Source organism: Sitophilus oryzae, unplaced genomic scaffold, assembly GCF_002938485.1.
Source record: "Sitophilus oryzae breed Bouriz unplaced genomic scaffold, Soryzae_2.0 scaffold_111_pilon_pilon, whole genome shotgun sequence".
Lineage (NCBI taxonomy): Eukaryota > Metazoa > Arthropoda > Insecta > Coleoptera > Curculionidae > Sitophilus > Sitophilus oryzae.
The window spans coordinates 7,146,933-7,173,208 of NW_022145749.1; the positions used below are offsets into that span (position 1 = coordinate 7,146,933).

Below are 26,276 nucleotides of genomic sequence, written 5' to 3' on the forward strand. Positions count from 1 at the left end.
GAGAAATATTCCACCACCCAACATACGAGTATACGGACAATGCGTAGACACGGTAAATAAGTTCAAATACCGGGATCCTGGCTAACATCAGACCTTGACCCCGACTTAGAAGTTACATCGCGTATAGAACAAGCTAGGTCAATGTTTAACAAAATGAGAAACCTATTATGTAACCGATCACTCAACATCAACATACGTCTGCGTTTTGTCCATTGTTATGTATACTCAATCCTCTTATACGGCTGTGAGACATACACTATTAAAATAAACACCTTGTGACGGTTGGAAGCTTTTGAAATGTATATCTACAGAAGACTCTTGAAAATACAAATATAATAAAACGGAAGACAGCATACTTGGGCCATGTCATGCGCACTAGCAGAGCAAAGCTTCTGAAGTTGATTATGGAGGGAAAGGTAGAAAGCAGAAGAGGACTTGGGAGACGCAAGCACTCTTGGTTGAAAAACTTACGAGACTGGACTGGACTGAACTCACACGAACTGTTTCGAGCTGCACAGGACAGACAGTGTTTCGCCGCGATTGTTGCCAACCTTCATTAGAAGATGGTACTACAAGAAGAAAAAGATTTGTATGTACCAGTTGTTTACGATATTCTCCTATGGTGGCAGCACCAGCAGAGAATGCACCAAGCCCCTGCATATACGGTATAACCATGGTATAACCAATACTGATTCTGAACCAAGATAGGATTCCGATAAGCAAAAGCAATTTGAAAGAACCTGAATAGTCACACAGTTTTATACAATATAGTTTTAATTGTCATTTATTTTTTCATTAAAATATTTATATAATCGGAATTTGAGATACCTATGTGATTAAAAATTTTGATTTGTCTCCTTGTATCTGCTACTACTTAATTTTAATCCAATCATCTTTAACTAAATAAAATCTACATTATAATTTACCGATACATATACATTGATTTAAAAAAAATTATCTGTGATAAAATCGGAATAGCATATTTATTAAAATTTTTGCCAAACACACTCACAGTCAGAAAGTTGGTTTCTGACAGTAGAGTTTTAAATATAACGAGTACTGATTTTGACGTCGAATATAAAAAATATATAGTTTAAAGTAGTTAAAATTTAGTTTAGTTTTAAGACTAAAGTTATATGAATTAAAATTAGTGCTTAAAATATAAGTTAAAAGAAGTGAAAGTATGGAGGCTGAAATCGTCGAGGCTGAAACAATTACAAGTAAATAAAAGTATCTAAAATAAGGTCTAAAAGAGCTGTCAAGTATAAAGTAACAAACCTCACATAATTTTATTATGAATAGGTGTTATCGTCCGTTACCAAAATCTGAATTAATTGGCAGAAATATCCAGAAATATGTTTGAATTAATCAAAAAAATTCAAACCTAAGTGTTAAAGCTTTATTTAACATCGAAATTAGTGGAATAAATTAGTGGTTTCAATTAGCGTAGGAGTTTGTTCCAAGTTGTTAGGAGCAAATTACTGGCTATTCAGAATGTCAAAATATAGTGGTATTAATTTTCAATTAGTAGAAAAAATTAACCAACTTTTAGCTTCATTCAGAACCTCCCAATTAGTGGAATAAGTTAGTGGTTTTAATTACACTTTATACTTTTTAGTTTACGATCATTAACAATGACTAAAAAAACACAATTAAAATTAATAAAATATCCTAGCAACAGCTTGCGGTTGTCTGTTGTATCCATAGAGATAGCATAATATTTAGCTTATAAAACAATAAACTTTTGAGTTCTATCCAAAATTTTTCATCACGGAAGATAATCAAAGGCCAAAATGACATTCCTCGCAAATTCTGAAGTATAATTGGATTGACAAAATCATAAAAGTTTGTTAACTTTTTCGTCTAATTGAAAATTACTACCACTGATTATGACGTTCTGAATGCTTACGTTAAAATTGGGTGAACAAACTTCTACGCTAATTGAAACCACTAATTTATTCCACTAATTGGGAGGTTCCGAATGAAGCTACTTTTGCCAAGTTTTGCTTTTAGTTCAAAATTAGCGAGTAATGCCATTTTGCCTTTGATTATGATTCGCCAAGAGAAATTCTGGTTATAAATGAAAAGTTTATTGTTTTAACTAATCGGAGCTTCCATCGGAGACAAAGAATGTTCACCCCAGCAATTTGTTGTTCTTAGGGGAGTTTGTTTTACCTCTAATATAAAGAATGTTTTTAAAGCAACCAGCCCCAATAATGCTCGGGTGAGATAGTAGTATACCTCTCCACAGGGTCGATACAACTACTTTTCCATATTTGGAATTAGTGTGAAAGTCCATCTTCCATAGGTCCCCTGTATGCTTTTTTCCTACCACCGTTATCAGCAAATCACTGACTATTCCCTTATTCTGTACCGCTGTACACTTCTTCTCGCTCTTAGGCGATCCAGATATCCCAGCTCCTTCTCCTGATATGGTTCTATACGCCCTGCTCATCCTTGTACATAATGCTGAATATACGCTTTTACAAGCTTCTCCAAACGATTGCTGTTCTCAATAATTTTGTGCCATGTCGGTTCGGCATATACAATTTGTGAATGCACAACGCTTGTCCGTCTTTTGGATGACCTAGGCCCCTTAATCTTCAACGACAACGAGTATAGCTCCGTAACCGTTCTATCTGCCTTAGCGGAACTTTTGCTTAAATGCTCTTCAAATGTTAGCTTAGTGTCCAGCCATACTCCCAGATATTTTAATGCCTTACTCTTAAAATTTACATTCATTTGTCCTTTAGTCCTACGTGGAGCATAGGGTTTCAATAAACGCTCTCCAGCGGGTTCGGTTGTTTGCAATTGATTTGACATCTCGCCATGATCGGTTTACTGCTTCGATTCCCTATTTAGTTGTCTTTTGCCGTGTATGTTTTGGACGACCAGTTCTACTACTGCCTTGTGGATTCCAGTCAATAGATAGATCGATGTTGTTGCCGCTTCGCCTTAAAATGTGACCAATTTACCTCTATTTTCTCAGTTTGATCTCGTTATACACCTGCCTTTGGTCGGCTAAGCTCCATAAATCCTCATTTCTGATAGTATTTGACCAGAATATTCCTACAATTTGCCGCAGACAGCGTGTAGCATTAGAAGTTATAAAAAAAGATGTAATGTTTTTTTTATAAGAATTTTTTTCTGGAAAAAATAGTAAAACAACTAACACTATGCGACGGAGCTGTTCGCCGGTGAGAAATGGGTCGTAAGCTAGTGAAAATTAAACTGTGATACTTACGTCTTTATAAGATACTGAGCGCCACTCAGTTTTCCACTTAATTTTGAAAACTTCTAAGTTGAAAACTGAGAAATCAACTCGGAATATGGGTAATACTTATTTTAGAAATTACACAAATGAAACGCTGAGATTAACTAATAACTAAGTATAATTAATGATTAAGTGTTAAATAGAATAAAATAAGAATATGAAAAATTTGGTGTTTGAAAATATCTGTTCGTAAATTGTATGTATCAAAGTTGATCACTCTTAAGGGTAAGTTAAATCTGCACGCTTCTGAATATTATATTACTATACTATATATATACTATATATATATATATATATATATATATATATATATATATATATATATATATATATATATATATATATATATATATATATATATATATATATATATATATATATATATATATATATATATATATATATATACTATATATATAATAAATATATATATACTATATATTATTTTTAAAAGATTAAAATAAAATTAATTTTAAAAGAATTAATAATTTGGTACCAAGTCTGGCGATCTTGGTACCAAAATGTAGGGACTCTATATTCAAAAAAAACCGTACTATGTGAATATCAGAAATGTGCATAACATGAATGAAATATATCAAAGTGAAATTCTTTATAGTCTGTCCAACGAGAAGATCCTTGACAGTGATAGATGTGTCTGTCATTTTTTTTTTCAAAGTAGTTTATTTTATTTTACAAAGAAATAAGTTGGTACAACTGGAACGCATAGCAGGAAATTAATGTATTTAAAATTTGACTGACAAGTGATTACTTTAAAATATTGTGAAAAAAACTGTATAAAACAGAAAAAATGTAATCGAGTTATTTTATTTAATAAAAAACGGTATGTGTTAATACAAAACAAACAAGAACACCACCAGATACCGAAAAAAAATATAAAAAAGAACTATTTCTTACTTTCAAGCTTTATAAAACTTCCCGCATTTACGATTATATTTATCTATATAACTTATGTACAAATACAAATTTTTAATATTCTACAAGAATAAATAAAACAACATAAATAAAACAAACTATTTTATTAGTAATAACACTTACCAAATTTTATACCTTAAAGGTTGATTACTTAACTTTAATCTTAATTTTTTTAAACCAGTACCTTTTGATATTATTTTTCTGCAGTACTAAAATCCATTATTTACCTATCGTGTGATGTCGATATTTTACAGCTACTCCAGTTTTTAGTATGTGTTTAGTACGGTCCTTCTACCATATTCGAGATGCACTTATCTACGACGAGATGGTATACGAACTTTATTGATGGTAACTTTATTGGTGTTTAAGACTTTCTGCCTGGGCAGCGAGTATTAACCATAAACTGTACTCTGGGTCTACAGTTAATTTTCACTCGATTTTTCCTCCACTTGACTTCAAAAGACACAAAACACACGTAATAACACGATTCAAAATGCATCATCTTCCAAAACGCAGGGTATTTGACAAAAGTTGACACAAAATTATAACCTACAATTTGGCAAGACATCAAACAAGCATCAAAAATCTAAAGGCGAGTTCATACGCATCGGCATCCGTTTGTCGTTCATCGTTCCGTCAAACCAATAAAATTTAAATACGATCTGTCATTTTTGAAATAAACCAATAAAACTGGTTAAAACAAGAGACGACGTATGACGGATTTATATTTAAACCCGTCCATAGTTAACTTAAAAATTATTAGAAACTTTTTTTAGTAAAATAAATAGATTGGTATGGGACGTCATCTGCTTTTCTTCTGTCATCGTCTGTCGAAATCTTACCTGAGAAAAAAAACAGAGTATAGTAATTAAATATATGTATAATATGCCTGAAGGGCTTAATGAATTAAAATGAATTTAAATTATAGATATAAAATTAAATAATCTGGCCTTTTATCCGTTCTGGTCTCAAGCTGGTTGTGGTCAACTGCTACCAGAACTGGATCGTAGTATAAGATATTTCTGGACAGACAGGATCGAAAACTTGTGTGGATTCAGGAAATTCCTCTTTTATTCCCGTTATGAAATGTAGGGACAAAACGTGAAACGATGATCAGATATAAAGTGACGAACAAACTTCGACCGGACTGAAATAACTGACTGAATGCCATCTCGGTGCGAGGACTTAAACTTGAATTATTTAAATAAAATAATTCTGTACCTTTATATTAATTATGTGAATTTTAAATAAAATGCTACAAGCGGTTTATGAAAAATTGGAATTTGTTAATTAATGGGGATGTAATTTCCAGGTCTCTGCACCATACAGCAATACTGACTTGAGATTCGAATTAAATATCTTTAGTTTAGTAAGTTGGGAGCACTTAAAATTAATCAACGTCAATTTTTAATTTTTTAGTTTGGTTTGGTTTTAAATTTATTTTTTTAACTTAATTATATTTTTGTAGGTACTGTTTAGCTAATTATTAGATAATTTTACACATAACGCAAATCTTGCTGTGGTTAATATATTGAAATATGTATTTTTATAAAGTTTCTCATTTGAAAATTATTATCTAATATAATTTATGGGTTCAAGATATATTTTATGTGATGGAGCAATTGAGTTGATTGATGCAATTTCCATTATTTTTCATTCTTAAAATTATAGAAAGAAGTTCAATAATATTTTAAATCTCATAATGAACAGAGATAAGTTATTGCCGTAACTATTGGCAATGTATAGAGTATTCTGTAAACTTTGCCATTGTTATAAATGCCTTAATCTGCAAATACTCTTCATGCGTGTTTTTTTATTTTTGTGGCGACAGATCAAATGTTCGTGCTCTGTAAACTACACGCTAGCTAAAAAACTGTGATATTGTCAAGAGGACAGTACAAACAAACACGTGTAGACAGCCTAATATACGTAAGGTAGGTACTCGACCTAGACCTCTAGAATTTTTTAATTAAACTCTTCAAAATAAAAGGGTTTTTATCTCCCACAAGTACTACAAGTTCAAGTTTTTGAGGTATGGCAGTTAAGCCTCCAGTACTTCTGACGTAATATTTTATATAATATGAATACATTCTTGTCATGCTGATTAGATTAGAATCTTCGAGATGGCTATAGACTATTTTACTATTTACTAGTTTTCAGATCTATTATGGTCTTCTTCTGATCCTCACAGATTACATTCTCCAGTCATTCTGACTGGCTAAAAGTCGAGAATATAAATAAAATAGAAATCTTTGAAATGTGGTGCTACCGGAGAATCCTTAAGATTTCTTGAACCGAACATACAAGCAACGAAGAGTTCTTGGACAGCTAGACAGAGATCGGGAACTCTTAACCACCATCAAGGCCACAAGGTTAGCTACTTCGGACACATAAATGCGTGGCACCAAATATTATATTCCTCGTTTGATCATTCAAGGAAAAGCCGAAGGTAGAAGATGGGTAGGTCGAAAGAAACTGTCATGGCTGAGAAATATACGGAACTGGACCGGTCTGGGGGTGGAGAGGCTGTTTCATGTAGCAGAAGATAGAGAACTCTTCAACGACTTAGTCATGGAGATCGCCAACGCCTGAAGACGAAGAAGAAGAAGATAGATCCTTTAATACATAAATAACTAATGACAAATTCTAAGCTAAATTCAAGCAAACATCTTATTAAGATAAAAACTAAACTAATAATCACAGGGCATATTTTGAATTTTTGTTCAAGGAGACGTTTCGTATCTCAATAACAAATATATCAGGAAAAAACCTACGCTGTTTTATGCACTTATAGTAGGCAGTTAATTGTATTAAAATAAATTATCATCGCTTTATTGATTGACAATATTGCTGTATTCGTTCTCCAGATAAGGGGGCACATGATACAGATACCTACAAATAAAGGCGTTAGGAATTTGTACTAACAGATAACATTGTTAAACTAGTATGAATATTACAACGTTTTACTCATTGTATGCGCTCTTTAATATATTTTGAATTAAACAAAGTCAGGTTGGTTAACCCACTGAGAGAAAAAACGTTGTAAAATGAAAAAAATCCTAATGAATCAAATAAAATCAAACATATTTTGGCCTCATTAATAGTCATACTTGTATTAATAAGACATCTATTGATTTTATGCATACACTCATACATATAAAACATACATGATCATTGTCATTGTTAGTGGTTATATCAGATTTAGAATAAAATGCTGCCTATTTGATTTAAAGAAATATATATTAGATTAGTGTTTTCTTTTTGATTTTCAAATACATTCCTTTTATTTCAAGCCTTTCTCTTTATATTTTGAAATGCAATGCTTAATGATTTATTAATATGTCACTTTGTTTAAAGCTTGAGTCGATTTTAGTTGAATAGGATCAGTACTAACAATTTAAATGAAATAAATATCAAATGTATTAGTAAAATAACTTTATTTTGGAATGAATATTTTGGGGATAAGTAGGTAAATACAGTTGTATTGAATGTCTTCCAAAAAAAAAAAAAAAATATATACAAGGGTATCCCGGTGAATTTTGTCTAGTGACGAATGGTTTTTGTAATGTCCTGGAATTGATCTGCCTTTATTAGATTCCTTCAAAGGTCATAGTCTTCGGTCCATCTTAAAACTGGAGTTAACCTGAAACAGCCAATTTTTCTATACAGGGTATACAGGATTTGCAGGTTTTCTAAATCGTGTAAATGCAAAAACAGTATTTTTTTAGGTTCCTAATGCCACTATAGATAAGAAAACCGCGTTAGGTTGAATTTAAAAGTGGGGTTCTTCGGTTCGGCATCATTTCCATCACTTTTAAAGAAAAACTTTGGTTCTGTCATATTGCTACTAAATTAATATTAACGTTTGATTATTCTAAACAACTGACTAAAACAACACATTACCTGTAAACGATACAATTCTCCTTTTTGTCATTAACAACTGTCATACACAATAAATACCATTGTACTATTCAAAATAATGGAACGCAACAAAAATCTAATAATAGGGGACTGGCTACAGGGGGGCAATAAGGGGGGACGGTCTACAGAATGACGCCCTCGACGTTTAGTTTTTAACGACGTTAGTTATTTTTGGAACCAAACTCGGCACGTGGATAGAGGTACCCGAATGGAGTCCTCAGACGGACAGACGGTCATTTTCACGGTCATTTTAATACAGATTTTGTGAAACTGGATCAAATTATTTATTACGTTTTCAACATTTCTAACTACACTTTTTCAAACATGTCCCTTAAATCCTCCAATTTAATAGCTGTTTTTTAAACAATTTTTTATTTAATAAGTAATTTGTTACAGTCGAATATTATCATTTTAAAAACAAATAGATAATTAACAAGCGAAATAATTAACAATTTGTCTTTTTATAATTATTCTTCTAGAAGTCGCATGGACAGAAGATCTACCAGAACCAAAGGCACCTCCTAAAGATAAATACCTAATATGTCATATATTATTTTTCCTGTTAGGTATCGTGCACATCTTGCCTATTTCGTTCCTCGCATCAGCAAATAATGTAAGTAGGAAGAAGTTAAATAAGAAATAATTTTGCAGTAAATAACGGAGAGATGCTTAAATTGTCCTCAAAGCTATTTTAATAAGCGTCTACGTCATTTTAAAATAGTGAATTTTCTCACTTGTAAATTACAGAAAATATTGCTACTTTGCAATGGTTGAGATATCAGTTAATAGTAATGGAAATAGCACGTCATAATATACTTTAATTAAAATTCTACATAGAGTAACAAATTGTAAAGGATTTTATAAATAAAACTTTCAATAAAAACATTAAGGAAGGAGCAGATCAAAAAACTTGAGCGCTATGAGGACCAAAAATGGCCGACTTAAATTCCGGTTTATCTGTGCCGTTCTAATTTTAATCAAAAATTGTAAAAATATGATGTAGAGTAAATTCACTAATTTGTTGTTTTATTTTACGTTGTCAATAAATGTTGATAGTTATTAAAATTGATTCTTTGACATCTAATCTTTGACAAGTACCTAGTAACACCTAGTAAATAAAAGCAAATGCAAGAAAAAATGTATAATTATGTAATGTTTAGTGAATTTTAGAAATGACCGGTTTACTACACGTATGTATATTATACAGAGTGGTCCGAACTGTATTCCGGAAACTTCGGCAGCATATTTGCACATAAAAATAGGTAAAAAAGTTCTTATAAACGTATGTCCTGAAATGCTTCGTTTCTGAGATACAGGGTGTAGAAGTTTCATTTTTATTTCGATTTTTTCCTAATAATTTTCGAACCAAATTAAACCAAATTCGGTATTTGGTTGAAAATTAGTATCTGGAAGTTTTCTAACATGGGAAATTTTATTTCGATATCAATATGACTCCTAATTGTAGGGGGCACCACCAACATCTTTTTTAACTGTTTTAAATGCCACTGAGCACTACTGAGTAATCGTAGTAGAGAGTAGTACTTCTCGAGATATTTGGATTCTTAATAATCATACATACCGCCATTACTCGCTGACGAGTATTTGACACGCATCAGAAGATGGTCACGCAAGGCGTTTTCTTTCATGACCTTTTCTGTGACTGAAAAGCCCGATACGTAATGTTATCTGTTATCTGCACTCCAGACATTCAAAAATCTCATTGCTTTGTTGCCTCTTTACTTTTTGGTTGTCGCTGTTAACTGGCTTTACAATTCTTCTCCATTCCGTTCTATTGTGAGCTGCCTCTTCCCACTCATTCTGCTTGTTAATTCCCTTTAAGTTTTGGTGGAAAATATCCTTGAACCTTTTGAGTTGTCTACCCGGCCTCCTCTTACCGTCTACAAGCTCAACGTAAAGCAGAGATTTTGGTATGCGGTTTTCTTGCATTCTGCATAGTGACCAGCCCATCTTAAGCGGGACTTTGTAATCATGACTTCAATACTCTCGCAGTTAGCTTTTTCAAGGACCGATACGTTTGAGACATGGTGGAATCATTTTATTCTTAAGAGTTGTCTAAGATGTCTCTGTTGCAACTTGTTTAATGCGTTCATATGTCTTCGGTACGGCACCCAGGTTTCGCTTCCATATAACATGGTGGGAATTATTATCGCTCGGTACACCGCAAGTTTCGTTTTTGTGCTCAAGTCATGATTGTAGAAAACCCTGTCTTTTAATTTCCAGAATGTTCTTGAGGCGCTGCTAATCCTGTGCTGAATTTCAGAGTCGATATTGGCCTTTTCCGAAATCAAACTGCCGAGGTAATTGAATTCCGCCACATATTCCAACAACTCATCTCCGATTTTAGTTTTATCGATGTTCAGCTTAAGTCCCAAGGCCTCGTATGCCCATTTATATGTGTTCAACATTTCTTGCAACTGCTGTAACGTATTTGCAACTAGAGCACAGTCATCAGCGTATTGAAGTTCTGTGACGAATTTTGAACGTGTTTTTGCCCTGAGTCTTTTTATGTTGAACAGACCGCCGTCGTATCTGTATCTAATGCCCAATCCTCTCTCCTGCAGTTTGCTGTCCACTATAATAGAGAGCGCTGCCATGAATATATTGAATAGGAGAGGCGCTAAGACACATCCCTGCCTAACGCCTGTGTTTGTTAGAAAGGGATCGCTCAGGTGATCCATGATATGACACTCTTGATTTGTTGTTGTTATGGAGGCTTTTACACACTGTAAGAAATTTGATAGGTACTCCAAACTTTTTCATAATTGCACAAAGTGCATCTCTGTTCACAGAGTCGAAGGCTTTTGTTAGATCGATGAATGCAACGTAAAGTTTAGACTGCTGCTCTTTTACTTTTTCCTGTAGTTGCCGGATGGAGAATATGGAATCGACGGTACCGCGGTTGGTGCGAAAATCCGTTTGCGATTCTGGGAGGATTTTTTCTATATGTGGGTGCAGGCGGTTTGACATAATTTTTGCAAGAATTTTTCCTCCGATAGCCTGTAGTGAAATTCCTCGGTAGTTTCCGCAGTCTGATGCACTTCCTTTGTTCTTAAATATATTCACTATATTCGCGTTGCAAAAGTCCTGAGGTACCTCCCCGCTTTCCCATATGACACCAAAGAGAGCCTTAAGATGACCAATAAGTTCTTTACTTGCACACTTATAGATTTCCGCCGGAATCGCATCACAGCCAGCTGATTTGTTGTTTTTAAGCTGTTTTATGGAGTCCTTTATTTTCTGTTCTGTTATTGGAATGTCTAATACACCGAGGCTGTTATACTGAGGTATTATGTTGAGTGCTTCCATATTGGGGTTGTTTTCTTGGTAAGGATATGGCTGTAATGCTCTTTCCAGCGGTTTCTGATTTGCTCTTCCTCTTTTAGAAGTTCGCCATTTTGTGCCATGATTGGGCACCTTGCCTTCTTAGTTGGACCGTATACTTCTTTTACAGCCTCGAAGAATTTACGATAGTCGTGATGCGTGGCGATCTTGATAATCAATACATGTCATCAATGACAAAAATGACTGAACTAAGAATTTTTTCGAGCCATTGTAGTACCATAGGTTCAACTGAAGCTGTTTTGAAACCTAACTGTAAGGTTCCTAAAAATTTTGCGATTTTTGAAAAATCGTATTTAGTATAAAACAAGCAGTTTTTTAGAGAAAATAATAATTTCGTAATATTTTTCAAAAATTACGAAGTTTCGAGAAAATTCACAGTTAGGTTTTAAAACAGCTTCTGTTGAATCTTTGGCATCAAAACGTTTCGAAAATTATTAATTTACTCAAAGATCTCATCAAGAGAACATGTTTAATTTTTGTCATTGATGGTATGTATTGATTATTAAGAATTTAAATAACTTAAAAAATTCATTTTTATTAAGAGACATTTTTTACGTAAAATTTAAGCTATAATTGTTTATTTTCTCACTCAGTAGTGTAATACAAGGACGGGCTAAAAGTTATTACCCTCCAAAACAGTAAAAATATGTATGTGGCGCCCCCCACAAGTAGGTGTCATATTGATATCGAAATCAAATTTCTCATTTTAAAATATCCCCAGATACCAATTTTCATCTAAATAAGGACATGAAACTTCTACACGCTGTATCTCCGAAACGAAGCAATATAGGATTAAATTTATACGAACTTTTTACTTATTTTTATGTGGAGAATATACTGCCAAAATTTCCGGAATGCAGTACGGACCACTCTGTATAGTCACTTACTAGTGGAAAGTTAGTCCTTTATTTCCCTCGATTTTTGGAGAGGTCTACCTCGAGATCTACCGCACGCTACACAACCAACTGTTTTAGAGTCTTTTTCGATAAATTACAATAGTGTCACTGGTAATTTAAATTCTGCCCCAAATTTTCTTCTAGATTTACTACCTCTAAACAAATACCAGTTGTAGAATAAATAATAAATAACATAAAATAAGCTCAGTAAAGACTGACAAATCAAAAATTTTAAATAAAATTCAAATGTGTCAGCTCGAAACAGAACTGTCCAGGATTGCCACCCTATGAATACTTGAATAGCATTATACTCCTTCGCCTTAATCTTTTTATCCAAAGGCACCAACTAACTGAATGTGTAATTGAAAATATAGGTTTGCGCAAATTATCTGACAGTAATCTTTTCTAGTTCTGGTTACACAAATTTCGAAACGTATCTGACACAACAGAATCCGATGATAACCGAACAGCTTTGCAGTCGTACTTTTCCTCAGCAAGGTCTGTCATCAACACGGTTCCATGGGTTCTATTGGGCATATGGAACGTGCTCTACGGCCACAGGTTCAAAATGATGCCGAAAATAATCGTTACTCTGATTATCGAGACTACCGTGTTTGCCATTTTGACGGCTTTTGTCGAAATAAACACCGATAGCTGTGAGTGGAAGATACGAGGGTTATATTTTATATATTGCATATAGAGGTAGAAAAAAACAGTAGATAACTTTTAAACACCATTATTTTTCGAAGAATTCTTTAGGAAAAAAATGCATTTTTGCGTACGCTGGAACCAATTCTGAAACAACTTGTTGGTACCTTCAAAATTGCGATTTTGGAGGCGCTGACTGCATTTTCTGGGGACTGGAACCATTGACCACGCAGCTCATTCCTAATTTTTGGAAATCTGAAGAGGATAGGCCAACAATTCGATGTTTTCTTCCTTTAAAAACTCACTTGTTTCTCCAGCTGTGTGAGAACTTGCAATGACTTGGTGAAGGATAATTCATTGTTGAGGGTTGATTTCTCGAAACTTAGCAATTACTTCCAGCAAACAAATAGATATATACCAATCAGCAGTAACAGTTCTTTGATCTGGCAGAGAAATTATTGCTATATGACCAGTTTTTGAAACAAATATCGCAAACCATCTTTTTAGAAACACTTCGAAAACGAAAAACGTTTGTCGGTTTTAGTTCATCTCGAAACACCCAATCAGCCGATTGAAATTTATTTTCGGGTTCATGAAACTAAATCCAAGATTCATCACCACTGATAGCACTGTAGAGTTTTTTTGTCAACAATTGACTCTTAATTGCTTTCTGTTCTTCCGTCAATAGATGTGGTATTCAACGAGAACCTATTTTTTCACAGATAATTCTTCATGTAAAATTTTGTAAATTGAGGTCTTTGATAATGCCAATGATGCATACATTTCAGGATATATAGGGTGAGTTTTCTACGATGTTCTCTATCGGTATCTCGGAAACTACTGGAGACAGAGAGTCGGTTAAAGAGGGAAAGAATTGCAGTTTTGTGGGATCATAAATATGCGCCTTTCAAATTTTTGAAAAAGTTCACTAGTAAGCCGTGAACTTTTTCAAAAATTTGATTGAAAATTGATATTTCGAAAAAAAAAACAAATTTCGGGTATTTTAAAAATGGTCCCTAATTCCATTATAATATATTATAGACAAAAAGCGTTGAGATAAAAATTGTAGATAATCATATTCTTAATGAGTTTGTGTTCTCCGATTTTTTCTAAAGCCTGTCATGTTTGATATATGACACAAACTTATATATTTTTAAAGGGTCATAGTTGGCCATGACTTCATAAAAAGCGCAATAAGCTTTTCAGCGATATAAGCTATAGGTAATATGTTTTTTTTTTGAAAAATTGCTGAGTTACAGTCAATTCTTATCATTTTTAAACAATTCACTTGGTTAGCCATGGGAATAAGTTCAATCGTCTTTGCTCTTAGAAATGTCAAACTGTCACATCCAAACATTGTAAATTAAAATAACCAAAAATTGTAAATATAAATTTTTCAAATGAAGAAAAGCATGTAAGATTATTGGTTCAACTTTTCTTGGCCATACGTTTTCGAGGATACGTTAAATACGCTAATCAATAGAGTGGTTCTAACATGACTTTCACAGTGACACTCTCCTCCCCCCAATAACGAAAGAAATGTTAAAAATTATTTATATCATAATTATTCAAACTCAGGGATAGGAAGAGTTGAACTAATTGCATGGGCCTCCTCGTTCACCTGACCTATCCATTTTAGCTTTTATGCGGTATATTTTTTGTACATTTTCTAAAATAACCTAAAGCATATGTAGAGATAATATTTTTTTAAGTTTTAGTTTATGTAAAATAAATTGTAAAGAACCGTTTAATAAATTATTCTGTCTGTCAAGTTATAAATTATACTAATTAAATAAATAACAGAATAAGAATACCATACCAACTAAGTGAAATTAGTCAAGAAAGATAATAATTTGATATAACTCTAACGTAATTTTAAAACATATATTATAGCTTATATCGCTTAAAAAATGATTATGAAGTCATGGCCAACTATGGTTTCCTTTTAAAAAACACAAGTTTGTATCATATGTCAAAAATGACAGGCTTTAGAAAAAAACGGAGAACACAATCTCATTAAGGATGTGATTATCTATGACCTTTATCTGAAAATTTCACACCTCTACTTTTCAACCAATAACATGCTTTAATGTTGACTAGTTACCATGGCAACTGAAAAAATTTCCGGAAATTTTTTCGAGGCGCCACGAAACTTTAGTGGAAATTTTTTGACAGTTGAAAAGGTAAACATAAGATCTACAATCATAATGTGAATGAACTACAATGTCTATATATTGAAATATTACCCATTTGAGTTTTAGCATTTGATGTAACTAAGGTTGGTAATATTTTTTATTTAAGGAAATATGTTAGATATACCTACATATGAATTTCTTCGAAATTGCCATGTTCTAAAAAATATAGTTCTGCCGCCTTTATTTAACTAAAGCTGGTATTTTTCTATTTAACGAAATATGATGGATATATCTATATGATTTTTTTAGAATTTATTTCATGTTGAATTATCTTCAATGCCAAATCTTTAATGATATCGACTAATATAGCAAAATAATAACGAAACACATTTAGTAATTATAGGTTTTATTAATATTAAAAACACAATTATTGTAAATGTTTGTAGGCTGGCTTGAATTGGTGGTTTGAATCTGGGTATTTTCTGTTTTATTTTGCATTGTGCTCTGATCATGATTGAACTGGCTAGTACTTGATGAAATGCTCCTCATGGATTCAATCATCTGTTGATGATGTTCAGCGTCCAACTGTAAGTAAGGTTTGATCGACTGACTATTACTATGTCCAGTAATTTTAATGAGCTGTTGTTCACCAACTCCTTTCTTGGCCAAATTCGAAACAGCTGTTGCTCTTGCAGAATGATTGGTTATTTTAACTTTTTTAGTGTCAATTCCTATATCTGAAGCTGCTGATTTAAACCATGAAGATACAATGTTCTTACCAACTGGGCTATTCTTGTACCATCCTTTCGAATTGGGTTGATTCCAGTATGGGTTTGGTGTTAAGAATAGTCTGTCGGTTTGAATAAGATTTCCCCTTTTTTCCATCAACTTTCTAAACAAGCGAACCGGACACATTTGTGGATTTTCGAAATTTCTAATCAACCATTTACTATCCGACAGTTTTTTAGAACCACCTTGTGTGGTTTTAGAGAAAATTGGATTATATTCTATCCGACCTTTTGGGTTTCCGAAATTATCAGTTTCTTCTTTGAAGTATTGGATACAAGCAGAATGTCCTTCCCCTCCTCTCCATGCCAGCTCATGTGAAACTATGTGAAAAAATTTACGCTGCAACCCATCTGGAGTATTTTCATCCCACATTTCAATAATTTTTTTGTATTCGTCACTGGTTAAGGCTGAAGCACTCACTTTTCTTTTTGCTGAATCTCTCTGTAGTATTTTGCGCTTAGCATCGCGTGCAGCTCTGGCGGTCACAAATTCCACATCAGAAAACGGATTAAATTTTATTTTATATTTTTCGTAATAAATTTCTTGCAACTGCTTAGCAGTAGAGTTCCACATCACTTTGACCACACTTTCCTTATAATCTTCAAAATTTTTCTTTTTCATATTAAATGCGTAGTCCTCCAGTATAGTAGCCAGCTGTACTACACTCATACACTCATGAATATTATACGACTTTTCATCACAAAATTCAACAAACTGTTTCCATACACTTGATTTTGATTTTCGGGTGTTATCTGGTTTTATATTTTCAATTTCTTCTTTAATGACTTGTTGGTTTACTTTTCCAAATCGCGACATTTCGCTATACACTTCTTACTCTACGTACAGACGTTTTAAAACTAGTAATAGCTTAATGACAGAATCGCAAACAAAAATGACAAAATACATAATATGTCAAAAACATCAATACCTTGGCCAACTTAACAAATTGAAATTATTTTAAAATGTCATGTTGGATTAATATTTTTTTTCAAATTTAGGTGTGAAATTTTCTTACCGAATACCACGCAAGCTTAAATTATTCCTGGAAATTTTCTTTCGGGCACGAATATTTTAGGAAAATTATCCCTCGTCTTCGACTCGGGATAATTTTCAAAATATTCGTGCCCTCAAAAAAATTTCCGAAAATAATTTAAGCTCTTGTGATATTATAAGTGAAAACTTTTTGTCTAAAATAGATTATAATGGAATTAGGGACCATATAGGGCCGAAATTTGTTCTTTTCGAAATATCTAGTAAGCCTTAACTTTGTCAAAAATCTGAAAGGCGCATATTTATGACCCCACAAACCTGCAATTCTTTCCCCATTTAACCGACTCTCTGTCTTCAGTAGTTTCCGAGATACCAATAGAGAACATCGTAGAAAACTCACTCTGTATAGATCAGCTTACGTACTATTGATTGCAGGTATTGGTGGATATGTCCTTGGATCGTCGCTAAGACTAATCCATCCACGTTTAAATTATCCATACCAACGAGAAATTGTCGACTGATGTGGTGCTTCATTGCCGAAAGAGGAACTAGCTCGGCAAGGCATTCTTGTTGAAAATTGTAAAAAATTATTGCACGAAAATTTTCTCGGTTTTATATCTGAAGCGGTCTAAAGCTTTTGCGTTTTGTTAACTAAAAATGACAGTTAATTTTTGATATATATTGACAGGCGCCTACTATGTTTCTATATGCAAAATATTAAAGGCAACCCTCCTATTTACAAAACCGTTTTTTTTTCAAAGTACTAAGTAAATAACTGTTTGTTTTAGACCAAGCTACATTTTTTGGTATTGCTTTGTTGAGTTCAGCTGTATTAACTGGTAAGTAATGCTGAAATTATTTAAAACGCACTAGTTCTATGTTCATGGAATAATGGGACACCTTCTGTATGTCGAATTGAATATTTTTTTTTCTTTTTTTAAATTGAATATTTTTATATCATGAGAGTCATGTCTACTATTTTACCCTGTTGAAAAGTATTTTGAAAATGACTGCTTTATTTTTATAAGAATACATTTTTAAGTGTGAAAGAAGAAGAAATAATAATTATTAAAATAAAATATAATAGAAAAAAAGAAAGTTTTTTTTTCAATAAAAATGATCAATAAATTCGTCACTAGTCTAGTCTTAATGAAAGGAAGTTTATTTTCGGAGATGCAAGGTGATGCAAAACTTTTCATATATAGGGTGGTCCGAAGAGTAATCCGGAAACTTCGGGAGCATATTCTGCTCATAAAGATTAGTAAAAAATTTCGTATAAATGTATGTTCTAAAATGTCTAGTTTCATTTTTATTTCAATTTTTCCCAAATAATTTCTGAAGTGACGTCAATATTTGGATGAAAATTGACGTCTGGGAGTTTTTTGACATGAGAAATTTGATTTTTATGTCAATAGGACTCCTACTTGTAGAGGGCGCCACCTACATATTTTTTAACTAGTTTGAACAGTAATAACTTTTCGTCCATACCTTTATAAAACTACTAAGTAAAAAAATATACATTTACGACTTTTTTACATAAAAAAGGTCTCTTGGTTTGGTTTGGTAAATTGCTAAGAGTAATGGTTCTCGAGATATTTGGAATCGAAATTATCAATACCTGTCATTATTGACATAATTAAACATGTTGACTAAATAGTTATTAAACTGAAATCATAAATTTGAAATCTTTTTGTGCAAAAAGTTTAACAGAAATTGTTTAATCATTTTTTCGCAGGAAAAAATATGATTAATTTAAAAAAATAAAAATTTATTATTTCAGTCAAATAGCTATACCCAGCGTGTGCTTATTTTTTGTCAATAATGACATGTATTGATTATTTCCATTCTAAATATCTTGAGAACGGTTGCTTGTAGCGATTTTTACCAAGATACATTTTTTACGTAAAAAGTCATGGAAATGTATATTTTTTTAGTCAGCAGTTTTATACCGGTACGGACGAAAAGTTATTACGCTTTAAAACAGTTAAAACACATGTAGGTAGCGCCCCTACAAATAGGAGTCATTTTGACATCAAAATCAAATTTCTCGTGTCACAAAACTCCCAGACACCAATTTTCATCGAAATATTGACGTTATATCAGAAATTATTTGGAAATAATCGAAATAAAAATGAAACTTCTACACCCTGTATATCCGATACTAAGCATTTTAGGACATAACTTATACGAACTTTTTTACTTATTTTTATCTTCAGAGTATACTGCTGAAGTTTCCGGAATACAGTTCGGACCATCCTGTATATTTAATGCTGACGATATAATATGTATTTGTCACAATTTATAAAATTTACTTTTTTCTGTAATGAAGTTGATCTTTTTATGGTTTTAGCTGGAAATGTTGTCAATATCTTCAGCTCCACGATGCTCTATCCCAAATTCCCTCACAATTACATGAAAACTTGCATGATGGGAGAGGCTGCGAGTGGTATCGTTTGCGATATTTTAAACGTCATTTCCGTTGCCATTTTCAGTGATGTTAACGACGCAGCACTAATGTACTTCCTAATAGGAACTTTCATTTTGGCGTTTACTTTAGGGCTCCTGCTCCTAGTGTCAAAAATGGAATTCTTCCAGTAAGTAAAATAGAAAATAGAACTATACTTTACTATATTATAAATAGAATAGTAATAGATTGTAGTAATGATTGAGTCGCAAGCAAAAAATACAAAGAATAAAGAAAAAAACTATTTAAAATATTTAAATTCAACTTTTCGAGAACACTTTACTTTTTTAAAACAGATACGTCTACAAGAAACCCTTGACGTTCTGTTAAAATGACATTACATCAAGTTAAACTTCAAAATTAACAATTACTACCTGATAACAATTACTTAATAAGGTAAAACCAAAAAGACCCAAACTTTTTGTATGATTATTTTTAAATTTTACGTATGTTATGTTTATTTATGTTATGTTTTTTAAAATCAAAGAAGCGATTGCCATACATTACTAACATCTACAGATGCATGAGCAATACATTTATTTTTATTAGATTGAATTAAAAAAACCTCTTTTATTTTTCTTTTAGAGGTTATTGCTTCTTTCATTATAATTTTGGCGTTATTAAAATTTATTCTGTGCCCTGTGTCCCATGAATGCTGACAAATCTTAGATTTGTGAAAGTCTCCCTTTCTTAAATAATCTTTACGTTCTTTAATTCTAACATTTAAGGGTCTAGATGTTTCACCAATGTAAAATTTATCGCATTCACATGGTATTTGGTATATTACATTTTTTGTTTGTTGTTCTGTATTCATTGGTTTAGTATGTGATAAAATGAATCTCAGTGTATTTTGTGTTTTGAAAGATGTTCGTATGTTATATTGTTTTCCTATCATTCTTATTTTTTCCGAAACGCCTCGTATGTATGGAATTGTAAGTTGTATATATTGTGTATTGTTATCATTGTGTATATGATTTGGGATTAAATGACTGAAATTAATTAAATTAATTTCAGTCAGTTGTTTTAAGGTAATGCTTCTTCAGTATAATAGTTTTCGGGTAATTTTCCCAGATCTAATGTTCAATACAGTTGTTCTTTGAATTGTATTGTACTCCAACAAACAAAAGTCAGTAAAAACGAAACAAAATGTATAAAATCTGAGTAAATGGTACTTGTCATGTTTTCAATAAGATCCTTACGGGATTAAGTGAACTAATTTAGCTAAGTGTGGAAACCCTTAAAAAATAAATAAATATGTTAATCGTGCGTCAATTTTTTGTTGTAAATATAAACTTAAATTTGGAATTCCAGTTCTTTCTAGTTTACGCACTATTATTTCTACTACGGTATTAATACTGTGATGTAATTAATGAGAACACTTATTGATTTCTGGGCAAATCATTGCTGATAGCAAAAGTCATTATCATTGCGGAATTTGTTAGATAACTACGGAGATATTAAATAAAATTTATTTGGTTTATAACAATGCCTACATAATTAAAATATTACATTATAGAATTTGCGTTGAGAAATGTTATTATCTAGATTTTTTAAGTGGGTGTTGTCTTTTAGACCTTTGTTTTACACCGATTAGTAAACATGTATACCAGATAATTTATATTTTGCTGATATTTAGTATATACACTTATAAATTTCACATTAAAACAACTGATTTGATTAATTTTTCATTAATATAATTACACTGAAGGCATTTAAAGGTTTTTAAAAAAATACTAGAATACGTCGATCGGTGGTATTTTTATTTGCTCAATTTTTTCAACAAAAGCTTTTTATATATAGGGTCTGATACAACAACAACAACAACAAACAACGCTTTATTGTGCAAAAAGCCAAAACAGCTTCATCGACAAAGCAATCACAAAACAAACAAAAGCACAAAAAAATATATACAAACAACAAAAAATACACAATACAATCATACAATTCAAAAAAAATTAAGTCATTATAATTACAAAAAATACATACATGGACGATATGTAACTGTAATTAATACCAACTTTTTTAATTTTATTGATTTTTCTAAGGCGTTCGATTGTGTAAATCATAAGATCCTAATTAATAAACTGCAGCACTATGGGTTCAGGGGATCATCTCTCGAATGGTTTAAGTCGGATCTGAGCAACAGAAGTCAACTTGTGAGGGTGGATACCACGTTGTCTTCTAGCAAGCCAATAGAATGTGGAGTACCACAAGGCTCAGTACTAGGCCCTATTTTGTTTCTCCTTTTTATTAACGACATACATAAACATCAGTAGCAAAATATGTCTTTTTGCGGACGACACTAGCTTCACTTGGAGCAACAAGGACATAACGGCACTTCATAGGATTATATCAAGTGACTTAATCACCATTAAATCTTGGTGTGATTCGAACCTCCTGAGTCTCAACATTTCTAAAATTAAAGCTTTGTCGTATAAAAACTCGTTGCAACCTTTTGTACTTTACAGCACCACCATTGAGGTCGTAAAATCTGTAAAATTCTTAGGGCTTGTGGACAATTCTCTGAAATGGGACATACATATCAAAGCTTTGTCGAAAAAATTGAGCTCTGCCTGTTTTGCATTAAGGTCTGTTTCTAAGTAGCTTAACTTGTCAGTGGCTAGAACTGTTTATTATGCACTTTTTGAATCGCACCTCAGGTATGCCCTTCCATTCTGGGGTACGTGTTGTGCGACTCAATTTGACCGCATTTTCTAGCTCCAGAAGAGAGCTGTTCGATATTCTCTGGGACTAAACAGCAGAACTCATTGCCGGGACTTTTTTAAAGAATTAAAAATATTGACTCTTCCTTCCTTATTTATATTTGAATCCGTTTGCCTAATACCCTTCTAATACGTAAACATGTATCAGCTTCTCAAGAAAGGCCATCTCACACTTATCCACTCAGGAACGCGGAGCAAGATCTTTATTTACCTACCCCACGCTCAGAGTTAGTTAAAAGTTCAATATTATACAACTCGAAAAAAATGCACCTGCATCACCTGCTATTTGAAATCAGATCCATAACATTATTTTTTTCATTTCGCAAAGCATTGAACTCTTATTTACTAGATAAGGCTTTCTACGCCGTAAATGAATTATATTTGAATTGAAAATCGAATTTGATCTTGTAAACACTGGTCTAATGTTTGCTATTGCTATATTTACTAATGACATCGAAATGAATTTATTTAGAGGTCATTGATATTTTACTATAAACTAGCTAAATATTTTTGAATATTATTTTTATTTTTTTGTTCTTTGGCATTGTAAACATTTATAAATGTTTATTTTAACAATAAGACTGACAATATTATTCGTATAATTTTTTATATTATCTTTTGTTTGTTTGTTTGTGTACCTTGTTTCTTTTTTACTTTGTTTGTTAGTTTACCTTTGTCTACAAATTGAAAAAATTTTTGACAATAAAGGCATTTATTTATTTATTTATTATTTATATTTTAAATGCAAAATCCTATTTTATACAATCATTCAAATATCAAAAAATCTAAAAATATTTCATATATAGGGTGGTCGATATTCGACTTGGTCTGTTTTAACAGAGAAAACCTATTTCCTGACTAGATAGAGCAAAACTCATGGGATATCATGGGCTCGATTTCTGAGACACGTTTAATGGCATAAACCGCTTGTTGATATTTTCACTGCCAACTGAGATACGGTGTCTTTTTGAATTTTTTACCAGTTTGAAAATTGCCTAATATATTTTTATTTCGGGGAATAATAAAATTCTGTAAAAACGTTCTTAAGGCACTTTTTTAAGAACAATCCAGTGGCGTAGTCAGTTTTTTCCATGCTTGCTGTTTTTTTTTTAGAAATAATAAAAAATATAATTTTTAAATGAAAATCATAGTTAGCCATGAACTTAAAAAAATGCTGGCATTTAATCCTTTCCAACGATATAAAGTTATGGATATTTATTTCTAAGAGTGAGAGAAATATTAGGGTTTTTTATCTTTAAAAGGTAAATTAATATTCTATATTAGTATTAGTAATTACAATTGAAATCGATACAGTAAACAAAGAACAAAATTAAAAAAACGTATTTTTTGAGTGACGAATATAGTTTTCTAAAAAAATCATTAAAAATGTTCAAACTGAGCACCTGCTTGTTAAATACACAATAAACATCTTTTACGCTCAGAGTTACATCGATTTATTAGGCGAACTGGTATAAGTCCAAAAGGCTTGCCTAGTAGCCTTCTATAATTCTTCTCTGTCTGTCCCAATGGTTTTTATATATTAGGTCTTCTAATTTTCTCCATAAAAAAGTCGAAAGAAGTTAAATCATAGGACCTAGCTCAATTATCTCTAAATTCTCCATTTAATAGTTCTGTTCTAACCATGGTGTTTTAATTGTAATTGGTAATACTAATATACCGGGTGCGTCTCAAAAGTGGCTCACCCCTATAACTTTTTTATTTTTTCAGATAAAAAAACGATATTTGGTATGTTAGTATATGACATAAATTGGGATTGATTGACGTATTCAAATGTTTTCGGTCACTTCCGGTCTCACCGGAAATGATTTTTAAATCACACCCTCGGTATTTTTTACTTTATTCGATAGAAAATGAAACTCTGAATCGAATGACATATCATATGTCAACTTTTGACATTTTGGCATATGGTTTATTTGAAATTGTAACATGCGGTTCATAACGACTATTTGACTCAAAATACCAAGTGTGTGGTATTAAATTATTCGTAAAAAAATGCTTTTTCCAAATATGCTAATGAGCCATCCTCGTTCCATTTGAAAAAAATGAGATCTGATTAAAAATACGATTTGGGCATCTTTTAACCGGCCAGGACAAGAGACTAAAAACATTAGACGATCAAATCTATTTCCCAAGGCTCCTTAATTAAAAATTGGTGTTTTTAACACAGCCATGTCACTCTAGATTGAAATTTAAAATAGAATTTGTTTTTGAATGACTATGTCAAAAATTGACATACAATATGTCATTCGATTGAGAGTGTCATTTTCTATCGAATAAAGTAAAAAAATACCGAGGATGCCATTTAAAAATTAAAAAGTTGTCGTCATTTTCGGTGAAACTGGAAGTGACCGAAAACAATTGAATACGTCAATCAATCCCAATTTATGTCATATACTAACATACCAGATCTCGTTGTTTTATCTGAAAAAAATAAAAAAGTTATAGGGGTGAGCCACTTTTAAGACGCACCCGGTAGAATGTTGATTTACCTTTTGAAAAGTCTTTAATTATGCATTTAATTATTTTGGATTAATGGCTACAGCTGGGCTATCCGGCCGAGTGATAGAATTATCGTTTTTTAATAAAATACTTTTTTAATAAAATAACTAATTTTTTTGAAGTATAAACTAGTATCAAACAAGTATAAAATATAAAATATATATCTTTCAAATCCTTCAATTTAATAGCTGTTATATAGAGTTAGTTCCACTTCAAATATGCGCACATAGTGCACACACAATTTGTATTATAATTAATATTTAATAAAAAAGAAACGCATAACACATTTTTGTGGTTATACCTATTTCTATTCAAAATTTAAGCTTTTTAAATAAAAGGATGATCAAAAACGGTTTACCTTCTGATAACACATTACACTTCTTACATTTACATTCACTAGCGGCCGAGCATGAAGCGCATTACCTGTCATACAACACCCACTTTTCATTACGCATTACACAATCAAGAAACAGTTCTGTTGGCAGCGAGGTGGAGAGAAGAAGCAACCATTGTGTTGCTTTAAATTGTTCTGCTCTGACTATTTCTAGTCCATCTTGTTAGTTAAATACGGTCCGTTGGGGTTTACGAAGCATAGGCATGATATGGAATGAATACATTTAACGTTTTTAATGATAAATGATATAATTATAAATGGGTTAAAATAAAACGACTGTTACTTTGTTGGAATAAATGCCACTAGATTGAAAATTAATAGTTATAATAATAATAGCGTAATAGTTGAAAGTTAGTTTAGTTTGTAATAGTTGTCTTATTTTATCTTATTAGAATGTACAGGCTTTTCAGAGATATTTGTTTTTTTTTGTGTTTCAAACTTTCGCAAAATTTAATTTTTGCCTTCTCTCGTATAATACAAAAATGGGGACTTTTTAATTTATAAAATGAGAAAAAAATCAATTCTACAGGAAATTGGTTATAAAGATAAACAAAAAACAAATGGAAATTGCAAATTGGGTGTCACAAAATATATGAGTTTGGCGATAAACCCACATTCTTCCAGATAACAAAAGTATCTTCCTTGTTCTATGTTAGTTATTCATGGGTTATGTGCAGGCATTTGAGAATTTAATGTGAAATTGTGATAAATGCATCATCATCATCATCATTTCAGCTTATTCAACCATTTCCAATTATGGTGTAGCCTCCCTTACATATTTACTCTCTTTGTAGTTGGGCCCATTGTTGTCTATTGTTGGCTATGCGGGCCCAAGTTATCCCTGCTAATTTCCTAATATCGTGGTCCCATCTCAGGTTTGGTCTTCCTCTAGGTCTCTTAATTCCTCGTCAGTACTTGTAATTTCTGTGATCGATCTGTTGTCCGTCCTTCTTGCCAGATGTCCTGCTCATTGCCACTCCAGGGATTCGATTTTGTGGATGACATGTATTACCTGGGTCTTTTGTGGAATCCACTCTATTCTTTTACGGTCTTTTCTTGGTTATTCTCAACATATTTCGTTCCATTGAGCATTATACGTAGGATGAATGTAAATTCTGTGGGAAAATGAAACAATACCAGAACACCTAATCACTGAGTGCCCCGAGACGATAACGATTTGTGCTACAAACTATGGTACGACTAAGTGTGCCGGGCCACAGCGGCAT

The 26,276-nt window shown here is 32.2% G+C and overlaps 1 protein-coding gene across 1 annotated transcript in view; it reads left to right on the forward strand.

Annotated features, from left to right (window-relative positions):
* Positions 1–1,006: 1,006 nt before the first annotated feature.
* The window catches only part of LOC115884883 (equilibrative nucleoside transporter 3-like), a 41,015-nt gene continuing 15,745 nt past the window's right edge, over positions 1,007–26,276 (forward strand). The window contains exons 1-5 of the mRNA XM_030903598.1: positions 1,007–1,220; positions 8,608–8,741; positions 12,797–13,043; positions 17,738–17,788; positions 19,300–19,543. Coding sequence (XP_030759458.1) covers positions 1,184–1,220; positions 8,608–8,741; positions 12,797–13,043; positions 17,738–17,788; positions 19,300–19,543 — 713 coding nt within the window. The 5' untranslated portion in view covers positions 1,007–1,183. The remainder of the gene's footprint in view (positions 1,221–8,607; positions 8,742–12,796; positions 13,044–17,737; positions 17,789–19,299; positions 19,544–26,276) is intronic.